The sequence below is a fragment of the Salvelinus namaycush genome, unplaced genomic scaffold, assembly GCF_016432855.1.
Source record: "Salvelinus namaycush isolate Seneca unplaced genomic scaffold, SaNama_1.0 Scaffold10, whole genome shotgun sequence".
In the NCBI taxonomy this organism is placed as follows: Eukaryota; Metazoa; Chordata; class Actinopteri; order Salmoniformes; family Salmonidae; genus Salvelinus; species Salvelinus namaycush.
The window spans coordinates 982,364-993,866 of NW_024057675.1; the positions used below are offsets into that span (position 1 = coordinate 982,364).

The 11,503-nt window shown below is 43.9% G+C and overlaps 1 protein-coding gene across 1 annotated transcript; it reads left to right on the forward strand.

Annotated features, from left to right (window-relative positions):
- The first annotated feature begins 2,766 nt into the window (after positions 1 to 2,766).
- LOC120035249 (cell adhesion molecule 3-like) lies at positions 2,767 to 11,216 on the forward strand. The gene is made up of 6 exons (XM_038982039.1): positions 2,767 to 2,773; positions 2,899 to 3,067; positions 3,226 to 3,305; positions 3,404 to 3,751; positions 4,135 to 4,392; positions 10,865 to 11,216. Exons 1-6 carry the CDS (start codon positions 2,767 to 2,769, stop codon positions 10,933 to 10,935), a joined length of 933 nt encoding a protein of 310 aa, XP_038837967.1. The 3' UTR covers positions 10,936 to 11,216.
- Positions 11,217 to 11,503: the final 287 nt, after the last annotated feature.

Consider the following 11,503-nt stretch of genomic DNA (forward strand, 5'->3'; position numbering starts at 1 on the left):
CACTGCCAATGTAACTATGGCAACACCCAAGGGTGCGGAGGTTGCCTGTTTTTGTTTGCGAACTGATATGATCTAATCAACTTCCTGCCCTGCAGATTCACTTCCTCTGTTTAGCTTGCAGGAAACCGGACAAACATGCCCGTTACCATGGAGACACGTGAACTTAATTGATCAGGGAATATGAGAATATATCAATAGAATGTGCTTTTCAGGGGTTTCAGAGTGAGAAACACCAATGATACTTTCATTCTGCTTCTGTTTGATTAAAGTGACACCTCTAACCTTAACAACACTTGATTATAGACTACTGTCCTTATTTGTCTCTTTCTCTCTCTCTCTGTTATCTATCTCTCAGAGAGATTGGGCACCAGTGTCAATGATAGAATTATGTATGTGACAATGCAGATGTTGGTTGACTGGTTGATATATCTGCCCTCCTGCCTATACCCTCTTACTCTCCACCCCTGCCCTCTATCCTCTCCTATTGTCCCATACAATAATCTATACTCTTATTTATTTTTTGGGCGCGTGCACTGCAGTTCTCCCTCGAGTTCGTGACCTCGACTATGACTACCACTGCTGTAGATATAAGAAGACTCAGAGAGAGAGAGAGAGAGAGAGGAGACAGAGAGAGAGGAGACAGAGAGAGAGGAGACAGAGAGAGAGGAGACAGAGAGAGAGGAGACAGAGAGAGAGGAGAGAGGAGACAGAGAGAGAGAGAGAGAGAGAGAGAGAGAGAGAGAGAGAGAGAGAACTTTCTCTTTCAACGGTCTTCTGAAAAGCGGAAGTGCGAGCACATTTCATCTTCAACTCGTCGAACAGAATAGCGGAATACTTCACCGAGGGACGTTCCTTGATAGTTAGATTGAAAATGGAGATTGTAATTGGTCTACGTCTTTTTTCATTGTCTCTATATTGAGACTTCACCAGTAAGTTTGTTACCTTAAATATATTTTAGTACTGTGCATTTGATTTCAAGTATTTTAGATAACTAATGACTGACAGTGAATGGTTGAATTCTTTAGGAATATATCCTCCCTCCCTCCATTGCTCAATGACGTATTAAATTCCATGTGTGTGTAGGTGTTAGTGGTGCGCAGGTCAGCTGTTTGTTCACCCACACCCGCTCGGAATTACTAATAACCCGTCCACAACAACCCGACTAGATGTGATAAAGTGAAAGTCTGAGGGCCGCACCCAACCCGCAAATATAGAAAATACGCTATAGACTCCAGTCAAAGACGGCGGAACGATTTTTTTGACAGGGGGACAGGGGTCATTATATGTTGATTTTTTTGACAGGGGTCATTATATGTTGACCTAGAATACTAAATAAACCCTTGATCAACATAATAATGTAATAGATCGATAGAATGAACGCTTCAATCTAGTTGACGTCTTTAAAGTTTTCTCTGTCATCTTTCGCAGAGCAAAGACGTTCAGGGACCGAGGAGAAAATACAATGACGCAAAGAAACGGGAAAGATTTTCTGTGCAAAATGTCCAAATGACATCAATTTGACCGGTTGTAAGGAGAAAGAAAGCTGTGAAAGTGACCCAATGTGTTTCTAATAAGATTGTTGTTCGGCATCGATGCGACATATTTTATGTGGTTGAAATACTATCAGGTTTTATGCTGTTTAATGATGAAGATAGCACCTCTACTGATGGTATATAACTGAGCATTGTATTCTCTCAAGATGCAGAAATAAAGAAATCATATTTCTCCACACCTGTTCCCAAGTCAACATTTTGTCTCCATTTGGTGTATCAATTACTGCAAGAAATGCTTAGTTCTGCAAGAGTTAATATTAAGGCTAAGTGAGAAGTTATAGACCTACCAACAGATTTCCGTTTCCATTGAATACATCTGAACAGAAGGCTACAGTTCCCTTGACGTGCCATAGCCCTATTTGAAGTCCCGTCTTGTGACTGTCGAATTTATATATTACCTCACAATCATCACTCTCTTTTACCACTTATTTTTCAGACATTACTTTTCTGGACGTCCTTTCTCTTTATTTTCAACTTGACATTCTCAGCTTTTGTCTTATTGAATTAAACTTCGACAATGTCCTTTTTGCCTCCATGGATTGACGTTAACATTTGCTGCCAAAAGCATTATTTGTCGATTGTCAGTGTAGGCTACTTGGCGCGCGTGCAGTTAAGCTCTAAAGTGTAGGCTTATACGCTAATACCAGATAGCCTAAAATAATGAAAGAAAAACCTCAATTTAGCCTGTATAAATTGCACAAGAATGATACATTTATGGATTTTTTGAAGCAATACTTTCTCTTTTTTCATCCCACTCAACCTGCCCTTCAGCCACACAATATGAGTCAACACGCGCATCACTAGTGTGTGCGGTATGTGTGCATGTTCTTCTTCTTGTGTGTGTGTGTGTGGCTATTTCTGGGTTATGGTGTCACGCCCTGGCCATAGAGAGGGTTTTAGTCTCTATTTTGGTTAGGCCAGGGTGTGATTAGGGTGGGCATTCTATGTGTTATATTTCTATGTTTTGGCCTGGTGTGGTTCTCAATCAGGGACAGCTGTCTATCGTTGTCTCTGATTGGGAATCATACTTAGGCAGCCTTTTTTCTCCCTTTGTATGGTGTGGATAGTTATCTTTGTTAGTGGCACTATAGTCCTAGTAAGATTCACGGTCGTTTCTTTGTTTCTTGTTTTGTTGGCGGCATTTATTTAAATAAAGGAAAATGTACGCTCTCCACGCTGCACCTTGGTCCACTTCTTCCGACGGTCGTGACATATGGAGTGTAACATGTGGTTGATTAACATGCAAATAGACAAACATTAGACAATAATATCGTCCTGTTTGGTTTGAACAATAAAATCAACAATAACAGAACAATAAAGTTTTAACTTGACTTTTGTCTTCCAGATGCTGAGTGCCCTGTGGTCAGTCCTGCCAGGCTGGTGGTGAAGTATGGAGACCCAGCCTCAGCCAAATGTACTTCAGATACCCCTGTAGAGATGGGCTGGGAAACCACCCAGGGAGGGACGGGTCTAACAGACAAGGAGGTGAAGTTCCTAAACTGGAGGGTGGACAGGTAAGAGAGGCAGACACAGCTGAGATTTTTTTAACTGGTTTAAAAAAGGCTTCAATAGCCTTTAATTAATGGTTTTACTGGTATTTTAGACATTTCTGGCTTCTATTTTTTATTGATACATTTTAAATGCACTTTAAATTTTTCATTTGAATTGACAGTGTGACTGACTGGACTAACAACCCTAAGTGCTTCACAGAGGGAGGCCAGTGTGCGAAACAGCTGGACATCACAGTTTATAGTGAGTGACGTCTCTCTCTTATCTTCTCTGGTGTTTCTGAATGTATTCTTAGTAAGGCTCTGCACTAAATCACTGTGTGTGTTTCCATTCCTCCACAGAGCTTCCAGACCGTGTCTCCTTCAGCTATAGGAAGTACCCTGATCCGATGGTTGAGGGGGATCAGTACCTGCTACAGTGTCTTGTCCAGAACATCGCTCCTATTGGGAGTCTCAGGGTGACCTTCTACAAAGTCAATACCACTGGTGAACAGACAGAATTAGACACACAACCTAAATCCAAGAACGACATCAAGACACCAGGGAATGGGACCTATACCCTGGACTTCACCCCTAGTAGAGATGACGACGGGGCCCAGTTGTGTTGTTCAGCCATGTTGGATCTGGGACCAGAGGGACCCCAACCTCCTCCTGTAATGGAATCAGACCGCCTCAACATCAACGTGCACTGTGAGTCCATCTGGTTCTCTGTCTCCACACATTTAGTACAACCGTTAGTTAGAAACCAGACGAGTCATGACGTTGACTGATGTTGTCACTTCATATTCTCTCATTAATCAACTTGTTTCATCACTTTCTCTTTATCGCTCATTAATCAACTTGTTTCCCATCTCTCTTTCTCTCTCATGAATCAACTTGTTTCTCATCTCTCTTTATCTCTCATTAATCAACTTGTTTCTTATCTCTCTTTATCTCTCATGAATCAACTTGTTTCTCATCTCTCTTTATCTCTCATTAATCAACTTGTTTCTCATCTCTCTTTATCTCTCATTAATCAACTTGTTTCTCTCTCTGTCTCTCTCTCACTGTCTCTCTCTCACTGTCTCCCCCAGACAAGCCTCAGATCATTATGAGTCCTGGATGTTTCATGAGCATCACAGAGGGCGACACCCTATCACTTAACTGTAGTGCAAAGGGTAACCCTGCCCCCTCGTACGATTGGTTGCTCCCCCAATCCGCCCCCAACACCATGGAAGGTAGATCCGTAGTGACCATCACCAACATGGTCAAGTCTCACTCTGGAGAGTACACCTGCAACGCCACTAATCCCCTGGGACACAGTACCTGGACTGTTAACGTGGAGGTCACAGGTGAGATGGGTGGATGATTGGTAGGTTTGTTGAAAGATTGGTTGGTTGGATGGATGGTTGGTAAGTTGGAAGATTGTTTGATTGGTTGTTAGGTTAGTTGGTTGATAGTTTGGTTGGTAGGTAGGTAGGTTGGTTGGTAGGTAGGTAGGTAGGTAGGTAGGTAGGTAGGTAGGTAGGTAGGTAGGTAGGTAGGTAGGTAGGTAGGTAGGTAGGTAGGTTGGTTGGTTGGTTGGTTGGTAGGTTGATAGATTTGATCGTCCATCGGTCTTGGCCGGTCAAGAAGGTCCTGTTATGGGAAAAAAAAATCTTATAAATGAAACAGTAGAATTCACACATCGTATAATGAAAAGCGCTCCTCCTACCTCTGTGACCGCGCTCTCCTTGTAATGAAAAGCTAATCTCTGGAATTGAAGAGGAGCATCCCAAAATGGAAACACTAACTCAGAATAGAAGCCCCATAGCTCCAATGTGATATGAACTTTCACATAATCATTGGTATTACTCAATACAAGCATTGTGATTTTGACATTCCAGGTGTGTTTATTTTATTTGAAACCCGACACAGCTCATTACTATACGATGTGTTTATTCTATAGTTGAATTGTGAATAATTGTCCCCCCCCCCACATACTGCTAACATAGAGCAGGGCTCTGCAACCCTGTTCCGGGAGAGATACCCTCCTGTAGGTTTTAACTCCAACCCTGTTCCTGGAGAGATACCCTCCTGTAGGTTTTAACTCCAACCCTGTTCCTGGAGAGATACTCTCCTGTAGGTTTTAACTCCAACCCTGTTCCTGGAGAGATACCCTCCTGTGGGTTTTAACTCCAGCCCTGTTCCTGGAGAGCTACCCTCCTGTAGGTTTTAACTCCAACCCTGTTCCTGGAGAGATACCCTCCTGTAGGTTTTAACTCCAACCCTGTTCCTGGAGAGATACCCTCCTGTAGGTTTTAACTCCAACCCTGTTCCTGGAGAGATACCCTCCTGTAGGTTTTAACTCCAACCCTGTTCCCGGAGAACTACCATCCTGTAGGTTTTAACTCCAGCCCTGTTCCAGGAGAGCTACCGTGCTGTACGTTTCTCCAGGAACAGAGTTGGAGAGACCTAGAAGGAAAATAGAGAAGGTCCTGTTAACCTGGAGTTCTGTTCAGTAGACATGAAACAGAAAAAAACACTGATGTAGCCTCTGATAGGGCAGCACTAAACACTGACGTAGCCTCTGATAGGGCAGCACTAACACTGACGTAGTCTCTGATAGGGCAGCACTAACACTGATGTAGCCTCTGATAGGGCAGCACTAACACTGATGTAGTCTCTGATAGGGCAGCACTAAACACTGATGTAGTCTCTGATAGGGCAGCACAAACACTGATGTAGTCTCTGATAGGGCAGCACTAAACACTGATGTAGTCTCTGATAGGGCAGCATTAAACACTGATGTAGTCTCTGATAGGGCAGCACAAACACTGATGTAGTCTCTGATAGGGCAGCACTAAACACTGATGTAGTCTCTGATAGGGCAGCACTAAACACTGATGTAGTCTCTGATAGGGCAGCACTAACACTGATGTAGCCTCTTATAGGGCAGCACTAAACACTGATGTAGTCTCTGATAGGGCAGCACTAAACACTGATGTAGTCTCTGATAGGGCAGCACTAAACACTGATGTAGTCTCTGATAGGGCAGCACTAAACACTGATGTAGTCTCTGATAGGGCAGCACTAAACACTGATGTAGTCTCTGATAGGGCAGCACTAACACTGATGTAGTCTCTGATAGGGCAGCACTAACACTGATGTAGTCTCTGATAGGGCAGCACTAAACACTGATGTAGTCTCTGATAGGGCAGCACTAACACTGATGTAGTCTCTGATAGGGCAGCACTAAACACTGATGTAGTCTCTGATAGGGCAGCACTAACACTGATGTAGTCTCTGATAGGGCAGCACTAACACTGATGTAGTCTCTGATAGGGCAGCACTAAACACTGATGTAGTCTCTGATAGGGCAGCACTAAACACTGATGTAGTCTCTGATAGGGCAGCACTAAACACTGATGTAGTCTCTGATAGGGCAGCACTAACACTGATGTAGTCTCTGATAGGGCAGCACTAACACTGATGTAGTCTCTGATAGGGCAGCACTAACACTGATGTGGTCTCTGATAGGGCAGCACTAAACACTGATGTAGTCTCTGATAGGGCAGCACTAACATTGATGTAGTCTCTGATAGGGCAGCATTAAACACTGATGTAGTCTCTGATAGGGCAGCATTAAACACTGATGTAGTCTCTGATAGGGCAGCACTAACACTGATGTAGTCTCTGATAGGGCAGCACTAAACACTGATGTAGTCTCTGATAGGGCAGCACTAAACACTGATGTAGTCTCTGATAGGGCAGCACTAACACTGATGTAGCCTCTGAAAGGGCAGCACTAAAACTGACAGTCTCTGATAGGGCAGCACTAAACACTGATGTAGTCTCTGATAGGGCAGCACTAAACACTGATGTAGTCTCTGATAGGGCAGCACTAAACACTGATGTAGTCTCTGATAGGGCAGCACTAACACTGATGTAGTCTCTGATAGGGCAGCACTAACACTGATGTAGTCTCTGATAGGGCAGCACTAAACACTGATGTAGTCTCTGATAGGGCAGCACTAAACACTGATGTAGTCTCTGATAGGGCAGCACTAAACACTGATGTAGTCTCTGATAGGGCAGCACTAACACTGATGTAGTCTCTGATAGGGCAGCACTAACACTGATGTAGTCTCTGATAGGGCAGCACTAACACTGATGTGGTCTCTGATAGGGCAGCACTAACACTGATGTGGTCTCTGATAGGGCAGCACTAACACTGATGTGGTCTCTGATAGGGCACCATTAACACTGATGTAGCCTCTGATAGGGCAGCACTAACACTGATGTAGTCTCTGATAGGGCAGCACTAAACACGGATGTAGTCTCTGATAGGGCAGCACTACCACTGATGTAGTCTCTGATAGGGCAGCACTACCACTGATGTAGTCTCTGATAGGGCAGCACTACCACTGATGTAGTCTCTGATAGGGCAGCACTACCACTGATGTAGTCTCTGATAGGGCAGCACTAACACTGATGTAGTCTCTGATAGGGCAGCACTAACACTGATGTAGTCTCTGATAGGGCAGCACTAACACTGATGTAGTCTCTGATAGGGCAGCACTAACACTGATGTAGTCTCTGATAGGGCAGCACTAAACACTGATGTAGTCTTTGATAGGGCAGCACCAAACACTGATGTAGCCTCTGATAGGGCAGCACTAAACACTGATGTAGTCTCTGATAGGGCAGCACTAACACTGATGTAGTCTCTGATAGGGCAGCACTAACACTGATGTAGTCTCTGATAGGGCAGCATTAACACTGATGTAGTCTCTGATAGGGCAGCACTAACACTGATGTAGTCTCTGATAGGGCAGCACTAAACACTGATGTAGTCTCTGATAGGGCAGCACTAACACTGATGTAGTCTCTGATAGGGCAGCACTAACACTGATGTAGTCTCTGATAGGGCAGCACTAAACACTGATGTAGTCTCTGATAGGGCAGCACTAAACACTGATTTAGCCTCTGATAGGGCAGCACTAACACTGATGTAGCCTCTGATAGGGCAGCACTAACACTGATGTAGTCTCTGATAGGGCAGCACTAACACTGATGTAGCCTCTGATAGGGCAGCACTACACACTGATGTAGTCTCTGATAGGGCAGCACTAACACTGATGTAGTCTCTGATAGGGCAGCACTAACACTGATGTGGTCTCTGATAGGGCAGCACTAACACTGATGTAGTCTCTGATAGGGCAGCACTAACACTGATGTAGTCTCTGATAGGGCAGCATTAAACACTGATGTAGTCTCTGATAGGGCAGCATTAAACACTGATGTAGTCTCTGATAGGGCAGCACTAACACTGATGTAGTCTCTGATAGGGCAGCACTAAACACTGATGTAGTCTCTGATAGGGCAGCACTAAACACTGATGTAGTCTCTGATAGGGCAGCACTAACACTGATGTAGCCTCTTATAGGGCAGCACTAAACACTGATGTAGTCTCTGATAGGGCAGCACTAAACACTGATGTAGTCTCTGATAGGGCAGCACTAAACACTGATGTAGTCTCTGATAGGGCAGCACTAAACACTGATGTAGTCTCTGATAGGGCAGCACTAAACACTGATGTAGTCTCTGATAGGGCAGCACTAAACACTGATGTAGTCTCTGATAGGGCAGCACTAAACACTGATGTAGTCTCTGATAGGGCAGCACTAAACACTGATGTAGTCTCTGATAGGGCAGCACTAACACTGATGTAGTCTCTGATAGGGCAGCACTAACACTGATGTAGTCTCTGATAGGGCAGCACTAACACTGATGTAGTCTCTGATAGGGCAGCACTAAACACTGATGTAGTCTCTGATAGGGCAGCACTAACACTGATGTAGCCTCTGATAGGGCAGCACTAACACTGATGTAGTCTCTGATAGGGCAGCACTAACACTGATGTAGTCTCTGATAGGGCAGCACTAACACTGATGTAGTCTCTGATAGGGCAGCACTAAACACTGATGTAGTCTCTGATAGGGCAGCACTAAACACTGATGTAGTCTCTGATAGGGCAGCACTAAACACTGATGTAGTCTCTGATAGGGCAGCACTAACACTGATGTAGTCTCTGATAGGGCAGCACTAACACTGATGTAGTCTCTGATAGGGCAGCACTAACACTGATGTGGTCTCTGATAGGGCAGCACTAACACTGATGTGGTCTCTGATAGGGCAGCACTAACACTGATGTGGTCTCTGATAGGGCACCATTAACACTGATGTAGCCTCTGATAGGGCAGCACTAACATTGATGTAGTCTCTGATAGGGCAGCACTAAACACGGATGTAGTCTCTGATAGGGCAGCACTAAACACGGATGTAGTCTCTGATAGGGCAGCACTACCACTGATGTAGTCTCTTTAAGGGCAGCACTAACACTGATGTAGTCTCTGATAGGGCAGCACTAACACTGATGTAGTCTCTGATAGGGCAGCACTAAACACTGATGTAGTCTCTGATAGGGCAGCACTAAACACTGATGTAGTCTCTGATAGGGCAGCACTAACACTGATGTAGTCTCTGATAGGGCAGCACTAACACTGATGTAGTCTCTGATAGGGCAGCACTAACACTGATGTAGTCTCTGATAGGGCAGCACTAACACTGATGTGGTCTCTGATAGGGCAGCACTAACACTGATGTGGTCTCTGATAGGGCACCATTAACACTGATGTAGCCTCTGATAGGGCAGCACTAACACTGATGTAGTCTCTGATAGGGCAGCACTAAACACGGATGTAGTCTCTGATAGGGCAGCACTAAACACGGATGTAGTCTCTGATAGGGCAGCACTACCACTGATGTAGTCTCTGATAGGGCAGCACTACCACTGATGTAGTCTCTGATAGGGCAGCACTAACACTGATGTAGTCTCTGATAGGGCAGCACTAACACTGATGTAGTCTCTGATAGGGCAGCACTAACACTGATGTAGTCTCTGATAGGGCAGCACTAACACTGATGTAGTCTCTGATAGGGCAGCACTAACACTGATGTAGTCTCTGATAGGGCAGCACTAACACTGATGTAGTCTCTGATAGGGCAGCACTAACACTGATGTAGCCTCTGATAGGGCAGCACTAACACTGATGTAGCCTCTGATAGGGCAGCACTAACACTGATGTAGCCTCTGATAGGGCAGCACTAACACTGATGTAGTCTCTGATAGGGCAGCACTAACACTGATGTAGTCTCTGATAGGGCAGCACTAACACTGATGTAGTCTCTGATAGGGCAGCACTAAACACTGATGTAGTCTCTGATAGGGCAGCACTAACACTGATGTAGCCTCTGATAGGGCAGCACTAACACTGATGTAGCCTCTGATAGGGCAGCACTAACACTGATGTAGTCTCTGATAGGGCAGCACTAACACTGATGTAGTCTCTGATAGGGCAGCACTAACACTGATGTAGTCTCTGATAGGGCAGCACTAACACTGATGTAGTCTCTGATAGGGCAGCACTAAACACTGATGTAGCCTCTGAAGGGGGCAATGCTCATTTCCTCTCTTTGTTCCTTTAATCTTTGGGGTGGTTGTCTTGGTAACGGTAGGTCATGTGCAAAACCACTTCAGTGTAAAAAAAATCTAATCTGAGCGTCCTTGTATATGGAGGATGGGAATTGTATCATTACTGAGATCCACATATGAATGTGGTATAAATCAAAACTCAAAAGGTAGGACTCGTGTAGGACTCATGTCGTTTTTTTTGCTGTTTACACAATGGGGGAAAATATCAGACATGCCAAATTATTGGCAGAAGATCAGAATTGGGCTGCCTGTGTTAACGCAGCCTAAACGTCTGTTTCCCTCCTCAGGAGCTTCCTGTCAGGCTGCTGGAAGTGCCATGGTGGCGGTGTTGCTCCTCCAGCTCATTCATTGGCTGTAAGACCACTTCCTGAACCCACTGATTGGCTGAATACATGTGCTTTTTTTTTTTTTACAACTGTGAGTGGGGTCTGTCTGTCCACTTTCTGCTAACTATTGATGAATTATTTTATTGATTTATTGACTGATAACCATGCCTACAATACTTTGATAATAATACCTTGTAACTTTATGATTTTGCCTTATATACAGTACCAGTCAAATGTTTGGACCCACCGACACATTCAATGGTTTTTCTTTATTTGTACTATTTTCTACATTGTATATTGTGTGCACAGCTGTCATCAAGGCAAAGGGTGGCTACTTTGAAGAATCTAAAATATATTTTCATTTGTTGAACACTTTTTTGGTTACTACATGATTCCATATGTGTTATTTCATAGTTTTGATGTCTTCACTATTATTCTACAATGTAGAAAATAGTACAAAAACCCTGGAATGGGTAGGTGTCCAAACTTTTGACTGGTACTGTGTGTGTGTGTGTATATATATATATATATATATATATATATATATATATATATATATATATATATATATAGATTTCATTCATTTTACAATGTTAATGC

Coding starts and splice junctions, on each gene's coding strand:
- LOC120035249 (XM_038982039.1), top strand. Junction 3,068..3,225: donor CTAAACTGGAGGGTGGACAG/GTAAGAGAGGCA, acceptor TTGAATTGACAG/TGTGACTGACTGGACTAACA. Junction 4,393..10,864: donor TGTTAACGTGGAGGTCACAG/GTGAGATGGGTG, acceptor TTCCCTCCTCAG/GAGCTTCCTGTCAGGCTGCT.